The sequence below is a fragment of the Hemitrygon akajei genome, chromosome 6 (assembly GCF_048418815.1).
Source record: "Hemitrygon akajei chromosome 6, sHemAka1.3, whole genome shotgun sequence".
Lineage (NCBI taxonomy): Eukaryota > Metazoa > Chordata > Chondrichthyes > Myliobatiformes > Dasyatidae > Hemitrygon > Hemitrygon akajei.
The window spans coordinates 49,032,012-49,053,392 of NC_133129.1; the positions used below are offsets into that span (position 1 = coordinate 49,032,012).

General features: G+C 39.7%; 1 protein-coding gene across 2 annotated transcripts in view; it reads left to right on the forward strand.

Annotated features, from left to right (window-relative positions):
- Positions 1-5,467: 5,467 nt before the first annotated feature.
- The window catches only part of LOC140729064 (ephrin type-A receptor 5-like), a 326,116-nt gene continuing 310,202 nt past the window's right edge, over positions 5,468-21,381 (forward strand). The window contains exons 1-2 of one of the 2 annotated variants that reach the window (XM_073048348.1): positions 5,468-6,197; positions 19,184-19,248. In XM_073048348.1, the coding sequence (XP_072904449.1) occupies positions 6,071-6,197; positions 19,184-19,248 (192 nt within the window). In that variant the 5' untranslated portion in view covers positions 5,468-6,070. The remainder of the gene's footprint in view (positions 6,198-19,183; positions 19,249-21,381) is intronic. The other variant, XM_073048347.1, reaches the window with a different exon arrangement.

Consider the following 21,381-nt stretch of genomic DNA (forward strand, 5'->3'; position numbering starts at 1 on the left):
TAATGCACCTCCTGTGTGGCATCTGTCTTCTGAAAGGTCTTCTAAAACTCCAAGTGAACAACATCCTCTGACTGTCCGTTGTCTATTCTACCTGTTATTTCCTCAAATAATTCCAGCAGATTTGCCAGGAATGGCAAACAGATGTCCTGTTATGGAAACCATGCTGATTTTGGCCTATTTTATCATGTGCTTCTAAGTTCTCAGAAACCTCATTCTTAATAATGGACTCAAACATCTTCCCAACCACTGAAGTCAGGCTAGTTGGCCTAAAATCTCATTTCTGCCACCACCCTCCCTTCTTACAGAGAGGCATTACATTTGTAATTTTCCAATCCTCCACAACCATTCCTGAATCTAGTGATTAATGAAAGATCATTACTAATAACTCCACAATCTCCGCAGCCACCTCTTTCAGAACCCTGAGAAAGGTGCATCTGGTCCAGGTGACATCTGCTTTTGGATGTCTCAGCTTCTCAAGCATCTTTTCCTTTATAATAGCAACTACACTCAGGTCTGTCCCCTAACACTCTCGAATTTCTGGCACACTGCTGGTGTCTTCCACAGTGAAGACTGATGCAGAATACTTATAAAGTTCATCCACCATTTCTTATCCCTCATTACTACCTCTCCATCATCATTTACAGTGGTCCATTATCCACTTTCTTTTACTCTTTACGTATCTGAAAATAAAACTTTTGGTATTCTCCTTGATATCATTGGCTAGCTTACCTTCATATTTCATCTTTTCTCTCCTTATGATTTTTAGTTGCCTTCAGTTGGTTTTTAAAAGCTTCCCAATCCTCCAACTTTGCACAAATTTTGCTACATTATATGCCCTTTCTTTTGCTTTTATTCTGTCTTTGATTTCCCTTGTCAACCACAGTTGCTTTACTCTCCCTTTAGAATACATTCTCATCTTTGGGATGTATCTGCTCGATGGGTTGAAGGGTCCTGATCCATACTGTATCATCAATGTCTTTTTGACTCTACAACTGAGGGTTCATAGTAACTTAGAAATCATGCTTGAACAATTCACCAATCCTTAGAGTAATTGCTGCTGAGTAACCAATGTTAAAATAATTATTGTTATTTACAAAACAGTATATGAAAGATAAATAAATAACTTGGAATATCATTCAGATGTATGCAACATAACAGTCAAATAATCTCAACTTGTATTGTGCGATAGCGTTACTGAATTATACAGTTCCTATTAACAGTCAAGGATGGAGAGAGCAGGAATGAATCATACTAGTTGTGTTACTTGTAAATAAGGAACAGTGGTCTCACCAAGGAGAGAATTAGAATTAGAGAATTCTGTGCTGTGAAATGTGATGTCTTGCACATTCTGGTTAAACCAAAATGTCTGACTAAGATGCATTCAAGGATTGTTGAGGGAGGAAAGAAGGATTTGCAAGAGTTCTGGCACGAACTTCCCAATAATCCTGAACAATAGGAAATCCATTTGGACTAGGGAAAGGCTGATGTTATTCCCATTTTCAAAGGACTGGACAGAAGTGTTCTGTGGAAACTGTAGAGCACTGAGTTTTACATTCACTGAGGATATAGCTGAAATGTTATGGAGAGGTCTATTGATGGTAAACAACTTTCTAACAATGCAAAAAACAATCAGTATTCATGAACGTAAGTCTTTACTGTTGTAAATGCCTGTTTTCATTATAGCATATGATGAAGGAACTTGATTGTGTAACAGTCTTTATGGTGTATTTGGAATTTGGCAGCGTTTCTGATATAGTTCTGGAAAAGTTGGGATTGAAAATAAAAGAAGAGTAGTAGAAATATTTCACAAGAAATATATAACTAATTCATCAAAAGACTAGTCATGATGGTAGTCCAGGGAATATCATCTGTTCTTATTTGGATCTCTTTTGCTTAAAATCCTCATAAATGATCTGGAACTGGGAGCTCAATGGCTAAATCTACAGATGTTATGTAGCCGATGGTGGTTTTAAACTGCAAACCTGAACAAGATAAGCTGCAGAAGGATTTGAATGAACTTGAGAACTGGCAGACAACTGGCAGATCCAACCTGGAAATAAGTAATACCTGTCAGAGAAAAAAATCTTACTGCTTGTGTAAAACAAATCATATGCTGGATGTATTAAATGTTAATGTTGATGAGATAGTTGAAGTAATTCTGGCATTTGGTAATTTATTAGAGTGGCCACACTTAGATCATTGTACACAATTGTGAATGGCACAGCTTAATAGCACTCACAATTTTGATCACAACTGGAAAGGAGAGCTTGAAAATTTGACTATGAATTTGGGCATTTTGTAGGCAGAGAATGCATGCCTGAATTACAATATAATTATTGTTTCTTTAGATATTGGGGGACTAGATAACAATGGATTGTCCCACCTTGGTCTGAAGATTGGGAAGATAGATTGAAGTAAGTCTGTGTAGTCAGAGAGTGTCCTGACTGGTTGCATCCAACATAGAGGATCACAAGAGACTGCCAAGGTTTGTAGACTCAGCCAGTTCCATCATGGGCAGTACCCTCCCCATTGTCGAGGACAGCTTGAAGAGACAGTGACTCAAGAAGGCGGCATCCATCATTAAAGTCCCTTACCATCTGGGACATGCCCTCTTCACCTTACTACCATTAGTGAGGAGGACCCTGAAGGTCACAGTAAACATTTTACGAATAACTTTGTCCATTCAGATTTCTGAATGGTCCAGGAAGCCATGAATACAGGTTCAGTATTCAACTTTTGCATTATTTATTTATTTTTGTAACTTATGGTAACTTGTTATGTCTTGAACTATACTGCTGCTGCAACAACAGACTTCACAATGATGCCAAAGCTGATTCTGATGTTAGTGAGTGAGTGGCCAATCTAGGCAATGGATGGTCAGAGCTATTGATATCAGTTCCTTCAAATGGAATTTTTTCAGGAAATAATATTTTGGGCTTCAGTATATAATTAACTTGTGTTAAGCCCTGTGGGAAGTGTGGAACAATTGCGGACTAGATGACTTTGGCACTCCACAGCTAGTCCCCAAGTCATGTGGACTAATTAGTGTTGATTGTTCAGGATGGTTGCCCAACAACACCAATATTATATTCTGAATTTTTCAGAACAGTCATGAGAAGCCAAATGATTCTTCTTTGCCAAACAGAAGTGATAAGATCCCTGTCAGGGAACATTATTTTCTTCACCATAGTTTTAAATCACTATTGTTTCTAAGTCATTGTTCACTTTAATCAGGTGGAATTGAACCATTTGTAGTAAGAAGTAGAAAGACCTGCGACAGGACGTTTAGGCCATATGAAAACATTGTTTTCACGTCATTTCCTACTTGACTCCATAACCACTGTTTTCCTTGTAAGTTAAAAATCCATCTGTCTTCCCTTCGAAAAAGCTAATGGCTCATTGAGGAATATTTTGAATTAGAATTACCGATATTATAATTTTCGTTACAATATTTTACATTATGTACCAGTGTCTTTAAGTATATGTTTGTATAAAATAGCATTACATTCTAAATGTCCCCAATTCAAATAGTATTGTTAAGAGCGGAATTACAATTCCTTAATCTTTTACCGATAATCAAAGCCCGTCTTCCACAACTTTCAGTACTAACTTCCAACAGGAAACCTTTTTGTCCTGCAGAGTTGACCCGAGACTGAATGAGTTTAATGTTTGAATATCAGGAACCTATTAAATGTCATATAAGAGTTCTTAGCTGTACTCAAATCTTATTTCAAACAAATAAAAAAGAAAGTTAAACTTTCCATTGCTAAATTCTTTATTTCAGAGACTTAACTCGACATTTCCTGTTGAAGTTTCACGGCGTTATGGTTGCGCTGGTCCGTGTTGCTTTGCTTAAATGAATTATTTAACAATGACAGCCACTTCCAACCAATAAGTGTTAGTTTTCTACGTGTGAACTATCAGGTTTGATTTTCTTGTGTGTAAAGTAAAGTTCTTTGGGGAACTGACCTTCACAGTCACGCCCTCAGAATACAAATTAGAATGTGCATCCTTGTTTAACGAAGACGGCGTAAATTAGGAGAATTAACCAGATGTACCTGCCTGTTTACTCGGAGCTACAGTTTTGCAGACATTACATCACACAAATCCCTGCACTGCATCAGTGTCTTGCGATACGATAAACATACGAAATAAAAAAAAAACCGCGCCGAACCGTGTCTAAAACGGTAACGTGAGCCATCGATCCACAACAAACTGTAGAGAGGGATCTTAAAAAATGACCAGTCGTCGCCGCTGTAACAAGCTGTATGACTGTAACCAGTATCTCTACACACCCCAAGCTATGTCACTACTGAATAAGTTTCTAACTTTTCATCTGCCATCTCATCAATAATTCTGCTTACCGCGTTTTGCAGCACATTTCTGTTCGCCGCGGGAAGGCGAAGGATTGATTATGACACCCGCCGCTGCTGTGTTGTGACATCAGTATTTAGTTGTAAAATTGTGAATAATGTGCCGATTGGTGTATTGAAGTTGTCCGTGTTGGCCATGCAAATTCAACTTTACAGGTTGGACCAGTCGGGGGTGAAACATATTTTTGGTGGAACAGGCTCGCTCTGTAAAGCGGAATCAGCAGAGTCTCGGGACTGACAAGAGGCGTCCGCAGCAAATGGACCACTTCAGACATTCGGCATAGGTGCTGCTTAAAAGTCTGTCAGCTCAAAGGTTTGCAGCTGGGAGCTGAATCTGAGAAGTTGCAGTGTTCGATGAGAGGGAATGTAGAAAGTGAAATCCTGCTCGTTAAATCGATTTTACATTGAAGGAAGGGTGAAGCGGGAAAGAGGGTTCATTATTTACAATTCTAAAAAGGAGTTTCAAAAATTCAACCCAGAAAGATATATACACACATATATAATTTGATTGTGTGTGTGTGTATGTATGTATGTACGTATATATATATACACACACAATCAAATTAGAGACTTAAAATAAAGACACCCAATTTATAAAGGAATTAACGGCAGTAAAATGAATTCCTGGAATAAATAACCGCCGGACATGGATTTTCTTGAGTATAACATAGCGTAATTATTTTTCTATTAGAACCTACTTTAGATTTCGTGCAGTTTCCAATTATTGATCTTTTAAATATGATGTCACCAGAGTGGTGGTGTGACATGTTGATATCGAGAGTAAAACGCCGTGGAACCTGTTTCACTATTTGATAAAACATGTTGGCCTCAAGCCGGGCGAGATGCTCAAGTTCCGATAACGAAAGGGAAGGCGGCGAGCAGTGATTCCGGGATAATGCCCATATCACCGGGTGCTGCCTACCCACCGTGGACGTGCTCACGTGGACCTGGTCCATTATATAATTCCCTGTCATGCACGAGTGATCCCGGGGGTATTGGGGACCACATCCCGCACTGCCGTTCTCTGACCACGGCCGGGATGGAGGGTATCGCAGAGACTGAGGGTGGAGGATGCAGGATCTCTCCCGGCGCCCCGAGTCGGCATGCTCCGCAGGGCTGCAGAACGGTTGCCGCAGCAAGTCCTCTCCCAACTTCTGCCTGGCTGTGCCGGGGCTGATTGACAGGTCCGCGCACCGCCTGGGTTTACTGTTCCCACCTCCCCCGCTCTTCCCCCCCACCCCCACTCACGCTCCCCGTGGTGTGTGTGGGTATGAAGAGAGGGAGGAAGAGAGAGAGAGCGAGCGAGCGAACGGGAGAGAGAGAGAGAGAGAGAGAGAGGGAGAGAGAGAGAGAGAGCAGTGTCTCAGTCTCCCTCGCTCACTTATAGGGAAGTGTGTTGAGGGGCATCGGGAAGGCAGGGCGAGGATGTGGGGCTGGTGCAGAGATTAGAACCAGATATCCCCATCTATCTCCAACCACAACCCGCCTCAATTCCGCGTGTGTGTGTACAGTCCTGTCCTCCCTCCCTCCCTCTGTGTGTGAGTGTGTGTGGTGCACAGTCTGCACCTTCTCCCCCACCCCCACCCGTTCGCCGAGTTATCAGCTTCCCCGTCCCCCTGGGCCACTTGCCGCACTGTCAGCAGCTCTGAGGCGCCGAGTGCTGGTCGCGCACTCACTCCTCCGGCCCGGGCCGAGCCATGGAGCGGCGGCGGAGCGCGGCCGCCCTCCTCCCGGTGGCACTTCTCTGTCGGACCTATCCCTATTTCTGCTGCCTGGTCTGCTGGATACTAGAGGGGTGCAACGGGGCCGCGGGACACAACCAAGGTAAGCCCAGGCTCAGACCCTGGCTGAGCTGAAGGGGCGCGGGGTAATGGCCAGCTCTATCCTGGGAACTCCTCCCGCAGTCCGGTGACCCACAGCTCATCGTCCGAACCCCCACCTGAATGGACCCTCTAGATCCCACCCTCCGGCCTCAACCTACACCCCTGACCCTTCGCACACTATTCTGCGACCCCGAGGCATACCCCTGATCCTTTGCATCGCCACCCTCTAACCCCCAACCTCCATCCCGACCCTCTGGAACCATCACTCCAGTTACCACAAGCCCCGCTTTGACACTCCTGGGACAGATCATTGACTTTCTAATGCTGGGTCAGGCACTCGCCCCGACATTTCATTCCCCACCCCCAGTATTTCAATCGACGTATATTTAAATGCAAATTATACACTACAAACGCTCAATGCGATTCGGGATGCTGAGATCAGAACCCGATTTACTAAATCTTCGGATGAAACCTCGATTGATCGGTCACCTCTCCTCCGTGAACTTCTTCTTTTCGGACTCATCCACTCTCTCCTGCACTGGTGACTGACTGTTCGTTACTGTCTTCTCCCTCACGAAGGGTTGCCCCTCGCCATGCCTTACCCCGGCTTTAGGAAACTGCCCCATTCTAACTTCACTGTTGGTGAAGGCTCCAGCTGCGGTCAGCTCTCGCTGCCGCCAGCGGCATAAATATGGGCACAACTGTCAGGGCGAGTAGGGAATTGTGCAAATAAATAGATTGCAACTGCAAACTTAACATTAAGCGTCATTTTATAGTGACTTGCTTTTTGTCTGGAGTGAGTAGGGTTTAAACACGAATGTGAACAGGTTCTGCCTTTGACAACCAGTTTCCAAGTCACATTGAATTCCCCAGTCGTCAGCAACGGCCCGACCCGTAACATTTTCACCCGTTCTGAAACTTTCGGGAGAGTTTGCGGGGTGAAGACGGTTGCTATGCGTCCGGTCTTTCGGGGATATGAAATTCTTTTTGACCTTGATAATGCAATTTGTATTCAGTATAAAAAAAAACACAGCATTATCTAAAAAGTTTACCGAACCGAGTCATTCTCACTTGAGTAGTAAATCCACCCCCATCCCACCCGGCCGCCGGAATTATCTCCGTTAACAACGAGGGCATTTCGGTGGCCTTATATTTGCAACAGACATTTGGCGTGAGATGGCATTGGGGGTTGATATCGTGTATTTAATGGCAGAGAGCGAGCCGATAGGAGTGACTGGTGTTGTGACCCACGGTTAATGTTTTAAATGCACCCGAGTCTTCTTAGGCTGCACTGTCGTGTTTGGTATAGATTTGTTCTTTGTATCTGGTTTCCTTTTCAGTATGCTCCCGGAATCTTGATGCAAGGCCCGTATCTTTCAGTATGTACGGAAATTCAAACCAATGTGATTTAAAAAAAACAAAAGCAAAGCCAAATTGGGAAGCTTAATCGTAGCGGCCTTGTGCAGACAACGGCAGTGAATGTTCGCCCGCCGTTTGAGCACCGTGGTTTATTTGGTGGACAATGAAATCTCAATCGGCCTTTCATACTGCCAGTTATGAAACTAATTTTTTTTTGACTTTCTCCCGCGTTCGCATGCTAATCACAATCCTACAGACCATAAGACATAAAGAGTACATCTATTGCAGCAGAAAATGAAAAGTTTGAATGATCTTGTGGTTGTTATGAGGGTTGGGACTGTAAAGGGTGACATCAATGGGCAGAAATAAACTTGTCCCTCGGAGAACGGATGAAAATCGAACTATATATATATACACACCGTTGTGTTTCCCTTTTAGATAAAACTATTTGCAAATTCAGGTAACCAGAACATACTTTCTAAATAGTGATGAGCTTCACTCGAAGCTTAATAGAAAAAAAATCAAATTTCTTACATTTACCGTTCATGTTTGAATGATTGTGGAATTGGAATGCTACAATGACTATTTCGTAAATAAAAACTATATAAATTCAAAACATTGCTGTTATCACTAAAATTCCCCGCTTAAGATAGAATTACTTGTGAATTATTTGAAACCTCGGTCCTGTTTCTTATCTTCGCATGTCTTTCCTATTTTTCCACTTTTCGTTGTTTACCTTATGACAGAAAGTTGTTTTGATTTGTAGGCTGTGGTAGTCTACATGGGTGCAGTGGATGTGAGGGGGTTAGAACCGTCACTATTTATTGGCTCAGTTAGCACTTAATCATTGCAACTGAAGTAACACCCGTTTGTAGTCTGTGGTCAACATATCTTTTCAGAAAATGAACCAGCGTGCCAGAATCGTCATTACTGTCCATGAAATTTTAAATCCACGATTTTATTGAACTGCATTATGTGAATGAAGCTGATGTTTTATTGCTGTCAGTTTAAAATATCTGTTACCTCAATTTTAAGCTTATTCTTGTTTTACGAAAAACACTTTTAGTAAACAAGAGAAAACGTGCAGATGCTGGAAATCCATGCAATACACACAAAATGCTGGAGGAGCTCATCAGGCCAGGCAGTATCTATGGGAAACAGTACAGTCGACGTTTCGGGCCGAGACCCTTCGGCAGGACGCTTTTAATAATTCGTGTCCTCTTTGGTTTTGCTATAAAGGTTGGAAGATCCTTGGCACAAGGCAAACACACACGAAAACAGATTCAAAATGGGTAGCGGATAATTTACAATACTGTGCCTTCCAAGAGGAAAGCTGGGTAATAATATAATTAGAAAATATCGCTGTTGTTAAAATAGCTAATCTTGCAGAATGTTAAGATGCCTGATAATTATGCTGTCATAAAGTTGTGGGATTGTCTCGATCACCTCTGAAGCAGGTAATATTGATAATTGTCTCTTTGCGTATGAAATGTCCTTCACACTTTCAGCCACGACTGTTTCCTGTTTAAGATCAATAAGCGCCTTAGTGTTCTCGGGATGGGACATTACACCTGCTACTGACCAGGCAGAAACAGTCCAAAACAGCATCTACACTGTTCCTTGAGTCATTTCCAACACGGATTTGGATCCAGCATGAAAGTTGATTATTTGATACCGAAAATTGTATTTGGTGGTGAAGCGCTTAAGCTGCTGGCTTTCAGTTCCCCCCATCCTCGGTACAAGAACAATTTAAATCTATGTGACTCCAGACCCCACATACATATCTGACTCTTAACCCTCCTCAATTCTGGCCGATTAGCGGCAGTATAAACGCGGACACTTACAAACATCTCTGTATCCTGTAAAGGATATTCCCTTCTTCTGTAGGGCCTAATTTATTCCTTTATATCTCACTAAAGAGGACTTCTTTTTCAATGGCTACAGCAACTACAGTGGAAAGGAGGTTTTGTGCATTAAGGGCTGTTGGTGATGTCTTCAAACCCTGAGGCAGAATCTAGCGGAATGAATCAGGCAAATTTATGATACTCGTATAGCAAAGAGCAGGAAGGTTAAAGAGGGAGATGCGTGTTTCTTAAAAAAGCAAGGGAGAATATAATATTTAAATATCTGTTCTACTGGTAAACAGAGCCAATTTTTCAGCTAGTAGCAGTTAATCATTTACAGGTAGATATTTGTGACAGGCAAAAAATGTGGCTAAACCTGCTGCCATGCATTCTGCCGTGCTAAACTGTCAGGAGTTTGCTCGCAGTCTCCGTAATGCACGGTGTTGATTGGGATGAAAAATGTTAGCACGTTACAGTAGGACGTCAATGCGCTTTCGCGAAACAAAAACAAAACAAATTAGCTCGCCCAGAAAGATTTAGACAAGATTCTACTGGGCTTCTATGCTCTTACAGCTCAGCATGGATAACTGCCAACGTATGAACAGAATAAAATTGCTCCATCTCTCGCTTAATACTGGACTCGAGACTTTAGTCAAAATCTATCGAAACTTGGAAATGAAGGCAGATCAATGTGAGCTGATGTTAAAAAGGATTTACCTCGCTGTATATAGGATGATTAATTTATTTCCCACTGACTATAAACAAACTCCTGATTTTGTCCCATCGTTATTTGAGCTTACTTAGTTAACCCTAACCAGCAGTTCTCGTCGCTGCAAGAATTCTCCAAAAATCGCTTTCCGGCCAGAGTGGTCGCTTTGCCCGATTGGCCTCCCTCAGAGGTTTAGCTGCTTCTCCTATTTCGGTACTGAAGCAGGGTCTCGGCCCAGAACGTCGACTGTTGACTCTTTTCCATAGGTGCTGCCTGACCTGCTGAGTTCCTCCAGCATTTTTTTTTTGCTTCGGCTTCCCAGCATCTGCAAACTTTCTCGTGTCTCCTATTTCCTCGTCCCAACTCCATCCCAGTTATATGGGGTTTTCACCTGGGTTTTCCTCCATTTCTCCCATGAGATTGTTTAAGGCAAGACCTGTGTTCTGCTGGCAGTGCTGGTAGACTGGTGCCTCACTGTCCGTTATAACGCGACGTTTTGTTTGTGCCTCCAGCGCCCGCGCTTGTGGAACCGCGAGGAGTAACTTCAGCGTTTTCCTCCTTTACCCGTTGAAAAATAAACAAATATCAAACAAAACGTTATAATCTCTGCCAAATTCGTTTTGTCTTGTGCCTGATATGATTGCAGTCTTTGAGGACAAGGTGAGGGATGCCGAACTGGTCTCAGTGGAGATAATCGTTCACCCTGGGCAGTTTCGGTTCTGTGCCTTAATGGCAATCTTTGGTTCAGTGGCTTGTCTATCTCCCAATCACGGCTTCAATTCGCAATTATGTTTATTTCCAAAAATATGAAGTGTTTTGTTTCTGAAAGGAACGCTGAGGTCAATATTTCTTCACAAGTAGGGTTGTGATGATGAGTTCATCTGTAGATCCTCTAGCCTCACCGCAAAATAACTTCGACTCTTGTTTTTGCTACATCATAATGACGCTTAGGGAAATCGCTCTACTTGGCTACAAAACAAAGACTTGCATTTCAGTAATTATTTTACCCCAAGTTTATTTCAGTCAAATACTCCTGGCAGGTAGTCACTACTGTAATCCCAGAAACTGCAATCTGTGCGGGCAGTGGTCTCCAAAATATGGATAATGATTAAATTGTTTTTCACGTGTTGGTAAGTTGTTCATCCAAATAGCAGCGAGGAATCTATTGCGAGGAGAGTGTTATGTTTCAGTTAATGGCACCGGACCACAGTGCAGAGATACCTCAAAGATGCTCTGAGATTTCCTGCTTATGAATCCAATTTAGGACTGAGCCCTTAACCTTCCGATGTAGGTATGAATCTGGTACAACTGAATCGTGAGTTCTAACTGTGAAAGTGAGCCATTAGGTGTTTTCTTGCACAATAATCTGCCTACTCTCCCAAAGGCAATGATTCTGGCCAGCTTTATGGTTCTGATGTGGACTATTTACTGTCTCTTCTAACTGACCGATCTTCATCGATGAATCTGGAAGATCAGCGTCGGTTCAGGAGGATGAGTGTTGACGGGGTGTTCATTCATTATATGGGAGTGAGAAGACATCAAGGCTGATGCGGTAGGTTTCCCAAGCAACGTCTTGCAACCAGAGGTCTTCAGTTCAAGAGGACTAGTGTAAAGCGTTTGGCTTCGCTTCAGCCCAGTGTGCCAAGTTCAATGCAATACTCCAGGCTCTGCTCGAACTGACTGACGCAGCCAAATGAGCTAATTTTGTATAGAGAGAGAAAAAAAACAGGCTTTTGGACAGCTATTTATTCAATGAGAATGCTGGCCTGGAGTTACAATAAATAGCGGATGCCTCGAAATAGTTCAGTCTGTACAGGGTTTGATGTTATCAGCCAAAGCTACACTGTGTATGATCTGAGTACAACAGACTGGAGGAGAAAATTCAGCTTTGGGATGACCAAAAGGCAGGGGATGTCAGATTGGGAAAACGTTGCGGACAGGAGTACCTGTATGAACTTTCTCTGAGAACAGAAATGATCGATCATCCAGCTAAATAACTGGTTTAGAGGCATTGTCTGCAGTGAAATGAAGTGTAGTTGGGCCTTCCTATTCTTGTCCTGGATGGTATACTGTGAGTGGGCTGTTAGTGCAGCTCACAACCCTGTTTGCACCTGGTGTGCTTCCATGAGTTCAAGGCAAAAGTTTAATGTCCCTTAATTGCCAGTATTTCATTTTAATGGTGTCAGCAAAGTGAAAAGATATTTGACCTGTCATTTATCTAACTATCATTATTTTTGTTACCAAGGTCAGCTTTTGTTGTCCATTCTTAAGCCCTCCTCAATTTGCCATCTCAGCGGGCACTTTTTAGACCTATCTTATTACTGGGCCTGGAGTCACATATCAGCCAGACCAGATAAGTAGGGAGGTTTCTATTGCTGAAGTTTGCTTGTAAACCAAATAAGAATTTTAAATAGTTAGGTACTTCCACAATCATCTTCGCTGAGATGGATAGTTTATCTAGGGGTTAGTTCTTTAAATACTGGTATTGTTGCAAGCAGTCTCAGTTCCTGGATACTCAGTCCAGTAACTAATCAATAATGATCTCATAATCAGGAAGCACTGTGCAAACAATGAACATCACAAAAGCATGTTGCTAGATGTCCAGATGAAGGGTCTAGGCTCAAAACATCAACTGTTTATTCCTTTCCGTAGATGCTGCTTAATGTGCTGAGTTCCTCCAGCATTTTGCGTCTGTTACTGGATGTTGTCTTCAGTTTGTGAGACTGTTGCTCTGTGAACACTAGCCATGTGGTTTCCTATACAACATTAATAACTACTTTTCAAAAGTACTTACAGTAAAAATCTAGTAATCTGCTGTTGGCATAAGGCTCACCAGGTGCTGTGTCCCACAATCTTTTCCACCCACTGAGGCTCTGCCCTCAGGTTCCCTTTAAAAATATATATTATTCTCAAAAAAGGGTGATTTAAAATGGTGTGGGTGCCATAATAGGAAGAACATCGAAAAAATTTGGAAACTATGCTGAACCAGCACTACTAAGGTCCTGAGCATACAGGATTATTGGAGTTTTGCTCTGTGAATTTGTAGAAATCACTAAGTTAATGGAAGTTGTGCCTTCAGACCTTTGGAAATGCTACTCTGAGCTTACAGAGCCCATTTTGACTTGGAAGAAAACCATTTAATTACCAGAAGGTTGAATAAGATCAATGAATTATCATGTAAAATATTATATGCTGTCAAAGTTATGTGCTGAATATTACCGCCCTCATGTAAAGTGCCCCAGAGAGGCCTCTGCATAGCTGATTACATTTAAGTAGGATTAATAATACTTTTTTTGAATTTTGAATTGAATTCAGGTTATTGTCATTTAGCAACCACAACTGCAATGCAGTTAAAAAATGAAACAACGTTCCTCCAGAATGATATCACAAAAGCACACAACAAAACAGACTACACCAGAAAATCCACATAACATTTGGCAATCCCCAAATCCAGAGTCCGGAGAGGCTGCTGCGTATTAATATCGCGCTACCGTCTTAGCGTGTTCCCTGGAAAGGAGCTCCAATCCCACCAGACAAACAAGACTACCCAGACACTTATAAACTTATATAGATAATTGAGTATACTGTAACTCAATGAGAGTGAATACTAGCTTCTCTCCTCAGATTATATAGTTGAATTTTTGGTCCCTTTCTAGTCATGAAATATGTAGGATTTTGGAACAACAGGTCTGGCTTTCAGATAAGAAATGAAGAATCCAATAAAACAAACTTTATTGAATCTATAATTTGCATAAACTTTGGTGAATTATTATATAATTATGATGCTGAAAATACCAATTGTGTGGGTGTAATCAGTATGAATAGAGGGAAAACCATTCATTATTTACCTTATTAGTTAAAATATCAGGCGAGTCATTTGACGCTGCAATAGGCAGTTTCCAAGCTCTGGAATCAGGCTTTAATGAGGATAAATCTTGTCATCATTACCCTGTAAAACCGGCAACTTCTGTCATCAGCACGTGTGCAGTTAGACGTGAAGATGCTGTCAGCAATAAAGTTCCACATGGCGGATTGTTCAAGTGTTTTGCAGATGAATTCAACATAGAATTGATGATTTGATAAGAGCTGACAATTATTGTTTTCATCACCACTGCATCAGCTCTTGAAAATACTAAACCTTGTTTAATCAAGAGTTAGTGAGTTGTTAATAATATTCTAACTAATTAACTCGTAGCACAAAAATAAAAAAAATGATCTAGGAAAAGCTATCACTTAAAATGAATACTTACAAATGCTATAGTTTTATAGCAAAGAATATTTCTTACAGTTTGAAAGTTAATTCATGTGATTTGATCTTCTATGGTAATTTTATATAGAAGTCCAAATCTCTAAAATTTTTAATATGTTAGTTAACCAGATTTTGCACCTTAATGATAGTGGAATTATTAGCTTTCATTCATATTATTGAATTGGCAGCAGCTTCCAGAGAATTCATATGTCCAATTAAATATACATTCCTCTGTGTGATTGCCCGGCTTTTCTCAGTTTCAACAATTTTTTAAACTTACCGAGTGTAATCTTAAAAAAAAACGGATCCACAAGCTTTACTCAGTGTAGAAACTTTGAAAACATTATGCTTTGTTAAATATGACTTATAAGTGCTTTTAATGACATAGTAACCCGAAATTATCTACCTTTCTTGCCCTTAAAAACTAATCTTACTGTCCTTACTGTCACTGTCCTTTCCTCAGATGTACAGTATGCAATGCATGTTAACCATAGCTTGAGTATTAGTAACAGTCTGGTCACATTTTACAAGGAGGACAAACTTGTGCTGGAGGTTGTACAGAATTATTTAATAATAATATTGAAAAGACTGAAAAACTGGATCTGAGGAAAGATGGGGTGTTGCTTTCCTCAGAATACAAAAGGACTGTTAGTGAGATATATAAAATTACAAGGGACATGTTAGATTAAATAAGAGGATTTCTTTCCCTTCAATGAATGATCAAAATCCAAGAGGCATGGAGACATAGAGATACAGAATGAAACAGGGCTTTTGACCTACTGAGTTTGCATTGACCATCAGTTTACACTAATCCTGCTTTGACTGGTTGGAGAATTGTAAGAGAGATGTGGGAAAGCTCTATAAGCGTCTGGAATCAAATGCCCGTAAGGTTAGTGGAGAAAGAACCCTCATTAAATTTAATCAAAAGCCTGGATGATGAAGAACTGTGAATTTGCAGGCTAGCAGATCAAGAACAGGAAGCTGGGGCTAGGCTGAGCAACAAGGACACATTGTGCTGAATGGTCTCAATTGTGTAATAGATTTTATTTTGTCCTATTTATTTCAAAACTATACTTTTAACATAATGATTACAAGTTATTATTTTTAATGTTTGTACTGCAGTTTCCATTTAATCTTTACTTCAATAAAAAACAATTACAAAAATTTTAAACAAAAAATAGTGCTTTTCTCTTCCTTGTTTTGTAATAAATAAGAATTTTCAATGTAATTGGTCTATTAATCGTCTATTAATGATGCCAGCTTGTTTGATAGCATCAGTTAACTCAATGCCTGAGATCCTTTGGAAATGACCAAGCAAACAAGAACATTTTTAGCAAAAAGATCACTGAAACATCGTAAGCAGCCTTCTTCAAAATCGCTAGTAGTCCTTTAACTACTGACCACAAAATTCAGGCCAAGAACGACAATGCATGATCTTTATAAATGTTTTATGTAAAAAAAAATCCCATGTGTGGTTTGTAACCTTCTGAGAGTGATTAGCCCTCATCTGGTTAAAAGAGCCTTCAATAATTCAGCTTCATTTCAAGTAGAGATCCGAAAAGAAATTGTTGATGTTGGACCAAGCTGTCTGTTAATTATTACGTATAAAATGTTGGTATTATATACTCAGCCCTATTATTTGTTGTTAATAATCTTTCAGTTTGGGATTTAAAATAGTTTTACTATTTAGTTGTTATGCACATATCTACTTAGTGTTATGATGTATTGGGTAATGTAGTGATATTGGATTTTTTTAATGGAGTATTGGACATTTAAAATGGGATCCAGGTGAAACAGCTCATACTTTGTTTGATTAGTCAGGTTGTATTTGTTAGATATTATGAGATCAAAATGGCAAGCTTTATTTTCACAAGAATACTGTTCATCTTTATGATATGTATATTTATGGCTCTCTGACGGCCTGTAGTAATTATTCTTTAGAAAGATTAATGATGCAAACACAGAGAAAATATAGCTTAAGTGAACAGGTCATCCTGTCACTGAACTTGACCAAAAACATATTCTGAGTACTTCAGATCTTAAAGATGATTCCAGCTGAATCAGTCTTCATTGTATTATGTCACCCACACACTGCATGCCTTTCTGCTTGATATTCGATCCCTGTACCCTTCACGCACAAACACCACATAAATATGGTCTTAATCCATTAGCCAGATCCCCTAATGACACAAGAAGTGGGCATGCAAGGGAAGGAAGCAAATGAGCTCTGAAACTTCAAAACCACACAGATCTTCTGGTTTGTGCAAACTGTAAAAGCAGCTGAAGCCGTTCCCTCTCCTGACAGCACATCTCTTGGCTGCGCATGCACCAGATGCTGCTGCACTGTACGACAGAGCATTGTGCATGTTAAGAAGCTGCATTGCATTTAGTTTTGTAATGCTGCATTTATTTTCAGCAGGGGGAAATGGTGCAACATTCTGAAGATTTGGATAGTGTTTATCTGTTGGGAAAGTCCTGCTCAAGAGCTGCTTGGTTGTCAAGTGGTGTCATAGCCTCATACATGATGTATATTTAGAAGCACATCTTCCAGTGTCAAGAGCTGTTCTTACAAATATCCTCCCTGTATCTGTGCAATGCATAGGCTTTTTTTTTCACACATTCTCAATGGAAATATCTCTTTCTAATCTTTATCTTATCTGACTTATCCACATCTTGGCATTTCACAAGCACTTGGCACAGAGACCACATCAATACACCACTTTGTTCATGTCAGACCCCAGAGCTGTAGAGGGCATTCTTCTTTTAATCCTGAGAAATATAACGTTAATTGTTGTGACCCGATTAAAATTAGTTCATGACAATGTGTCAACATCCAAGATCTGTGCCTGTATTCAGACTGAAAATGATGTTAATTATTAAAAAGCGGACATGAGAAACATTTTGAGGAAATTGCCGAAATGGAAGATTAACTGCACTGAGTATTGTTATTCTGTGAAGTAACAGCACACAAAATGTCAGTAAGACAAATAGTCGGCAATTATAAATTTTACTGTGGCATAGTGTTTCATCTTTTTATGTTACACGTATGACCTTGTGTGAAAAAAAGGTATCATTAATATTAAATGTGTGTAGGTGATGTCATTCCTCATTAACAACCATACAGTAAAAAAAGCTTGAGACTAACCACCAGCCAGTAACTGAGCTTGATGGGTAAACTGAAAGACACTATTATAGACAAATATAAAAGGAAGCCTTTTAGAGAAAATTCACTAATTTAATATTTGTGAGTGTCATAACCAAGAGACAAATTTGTTTCCAAAAATCAGCTTTCCTCCTCTATTGAATGACAACTACATGTAGGATACTCCTTCAGTTTAAGTGGTTACCATAAATAGCTCCAAAAACTCCTTCAAATAATAAGGCAAAGCATGCATGACATAGTGTGATATTCATGGATGAATTGGTAAAGAAATTTCTTGTCCATTGGAAAACTTTAACAGAGCTGCACATTCTGTCAACATCAAGAACTCAGCATTGATTATTAGAAATGTACATATTGTCCTCAACTTATTATTGAAATGTGTTATTCACATCTCTTTGAAAGTTTCATAGAGGTATGGACACAGAAAACATCCTGCTAGATGAATGACATTTTTATACTTCCCCCAATGAGTCAGTAACTGAACTGAGCTCTTTTTTTGCTTAGATCACTGTTAAAATTTTACAGTCAATACCCACATTGATTCCTGTTGTCAACAACAGAAGAATGCACAGGTCTAATGACTGTGGGTTCTCAGAATTGGCATGTGGTTCACTGTATTTCAGATAGTGTGTAATAGCACAAGGAGCCCCAAAACACATTTATTCACATTATTTTCATATTTAATATATCATTAAAACAAGATAAATAGGTCTCTTTTTCATTCATGTTAACTTATGCTTTTAATTAAATGGAATATGCATAGCTGCACTGTTTTCCTGAGAAAAATAACACTTTTGCAGATATGAAATAAATCATTTTGTAATGCAGAGCACAAATTACAAAAAAAAAACAGTCAAACTAAGTATAATTAAAAGTAAGTTTAACAAAACATGCAGCAATGCTGTATTTGAGAATACTGTACTGTTATGATGCTCCAATTTAAATGAACGACAGTATAAGACCAGTAAACCTTGTCTACTTCACTCACATCGACACAGAACTGTTCCACAGCATATGGAATCACTTTCAAGGACTTTGGAACTCATGTTCTCAATATTATTTTTTTATTTAGTGTCTCAATTAATTAATGAATTGTAATTGAACAGTTTGTCTTCATAAGGACATTTTTTTATTTGTTCACCTTTGTGTATAGTTTTTCATTGATTCTATTGTGCTTCTTTGCATCTACTGTGAATGCCTGTAAGAAAAAGAATCTCGGGGTAGTATATGGTGACATGTACATAGATAATACATTTACTTTCAACTATGTCATTCGGTTGAAGTCTACTGCTAGTGGACTGTTTGTCTTTTCTTTATATCTTTTGGTACTGATGAGAAAAACCTACTGATATCATCTGCCAATATAATCTCATATTCTCAGACTCTTGGGGAAAGAAAGTTCCAGATACTGCATGATAATTTTGCCCTTTTCTTAAAAGTGCATTCTTAACAAAGATACTGTTGAAATGCATGCTGGTGTTGAATTGTATATTCTATGTAATGTGCAAATGTGAAATTAATAGCTGCATCAGAGGGATGCCTCTTCCTTAAGATGAATGTTAGCTTTTTGTTTCTAGCCTTCTTAAATTATCTGCAGCTGGCTTTGTCTGCAGCCATGGATTAATGCAAACTTGGCTGATTGTTTCGTTATTTGCTTTTACAGTTAATTTACTAGACTCCAGAGCTGTAATGGGAGAGCTGGGGTGGATAGCCTACCCAAAGAATGGGGTAAGTCTTTCATCACGTTCTTTGCTTCAAGCTGTATTAGCAGCCCATGTATTACAGGTACATTTCAAGGTCTGAAACTCCCTGGAGAAATTCTTTACCAACTAATATTAAAAAAAAAGGATTTCCTGTGCGATATAAGGTAGGCTAGTGTGTTGGTACAAAAGACAAATCTCTATTACATGAAGATTTAGATTTAACTCTTCCTGAGCATCTCCTAGATGGTAGTGAAATAATGGAAAACACTAATGTAGCCTCCTTGTGCTAAACGTGGTGGCTGTCTGTGTAGTGAAGGAAATGATGCTGATTTATTCAAAACATGCTTTGTGTTCACTGACCTACATTGGCTCACAGTCCACCACTACCTTAGTTTTATCATTCGCATACTTATATTCCACTCCCCCATGCTATTCCCTGCTTGTCCCTATAACTTCTAGCAGCCATGCAACCTTCCCGGTGTTGCCCGCTTGTACATCCCCACTTAATTCACCTTACTACTGATGGTCTTGCCACTCAGATATGAAACTACCTCAAAACCTTTCCGCTTTCTTGCTTTTCTCTCCTCCTTAAGCTAGTGCTTTCAAGCAAGCACTTCGTCCCAATCTTTGCCTTTGTAAAAATGTCAGTCTAATTTCAATCCTGGGAAGTGTATTTTACTCCATTCAATAGAGTAAATAAGTTCATTCTGTTTTAATTATAGTTTTAATTCCAAATATGCAAATCTGGAATACAAATAATTTAGCTAATAATGGTAATAATAGGCTGTAATGCCATGATAATCTTGCATCTAAAATCACTTTGTAATATTCTTTTGAACGTTGTATCTGTTCTGGTTAAGAGGGGAAGCAAAGAGTTTCATATAGGAATGTCTATTTTTAGAACTCTCAATAGTTTTGAGAAACTACAGCTGCTGCATGAAGGAAGTATTATTCACAAGTAATATGAATATGATTTAAAATGTAAACACAGATTATTTATAATGACAGAGATGCCAGGAGAATTCAAATCATGTTGGTTGGGAAGTGTGATTAAATTTGGGGCAAACTGTTTCATTTCCCATCTTTCAATATTTCAAGCACAGGTAATCTCTGAAGTGGAAAGTATACAAAACATAAATATAAACACCATTTAGAGTAATAGATAAAGATAATATCCCATTCAATATTTCATTTTCAGCTATTCCATTTGACATGATGACATTTTGTTTTTGATGGGGATGTTTCTGATTTCTCAAAGGAGCAAACACTCTGCCTTTAGACATTGGTGAGCGTTCCTTTGATAATATAGGCCATCGGAAAACAGAATTTAATTGAGCACAAAACTAGATCGAGCTATTCAAATACCCTTAGAAATCCCCCATATTTGTCCTCCTCTCTTGTGTTCCTGACATCATGATATAATATTCTTGACATGTCCTTCAGTTGATTCAGCATCAGAAGAGATTTCATATTCTCTTTCCAGAATGCAGAAGGCACAACAACCACCATTCAAATTGGCCAGTGGGGAACATTTTCTTTGACAAGATATTGTCATTGCTTGTAGATTTAATTCTTTGTATTGCCTTGCATAAACATACTGATGTCCTTTGCACCTTTTCTCTCGGTGATGAATGCTACAAGGAAATAAAATCCCAATGTTGCTGCGCCCAAAGAGAAATAGATCTGGGATTCAGCAGTTCTCTGCAGTTAAAGGAAAAGATAGAGTAATATAATGTTAAAATTAGTCACATTGAATCATAGAATTATAGAGGTGTGCGCCGCTTAACGTCCATTTGGACAACGTCCGATCGCAGATACATCTGTAGTCATGACCGGAGAACGTGACGTAGCAGATGTAACCGATCTCGTGTATCGCACGTCTCTTGAGTGTAGTAGCGTTTTCTCTCTGTTTAATTTTCTTTCGAAAATGTTACCGTAAAGTGCATCATGGCTTCCAAACGCAGCAAAACCACTCCTATTGATAGCAGCAGCAAGAGACAAAGTATGGTGTTCGCACAACGTCCACATCACATAACATCTGACTTCACAGAACATATCGTGGACGTTAAGCAACGCATACCTGTACAACAAGAAAACAGGTCTTTCAGCCCAACTCATCCGTGACGATCAAGTTTTCCAGCTAAGCTAGTCTTATTTG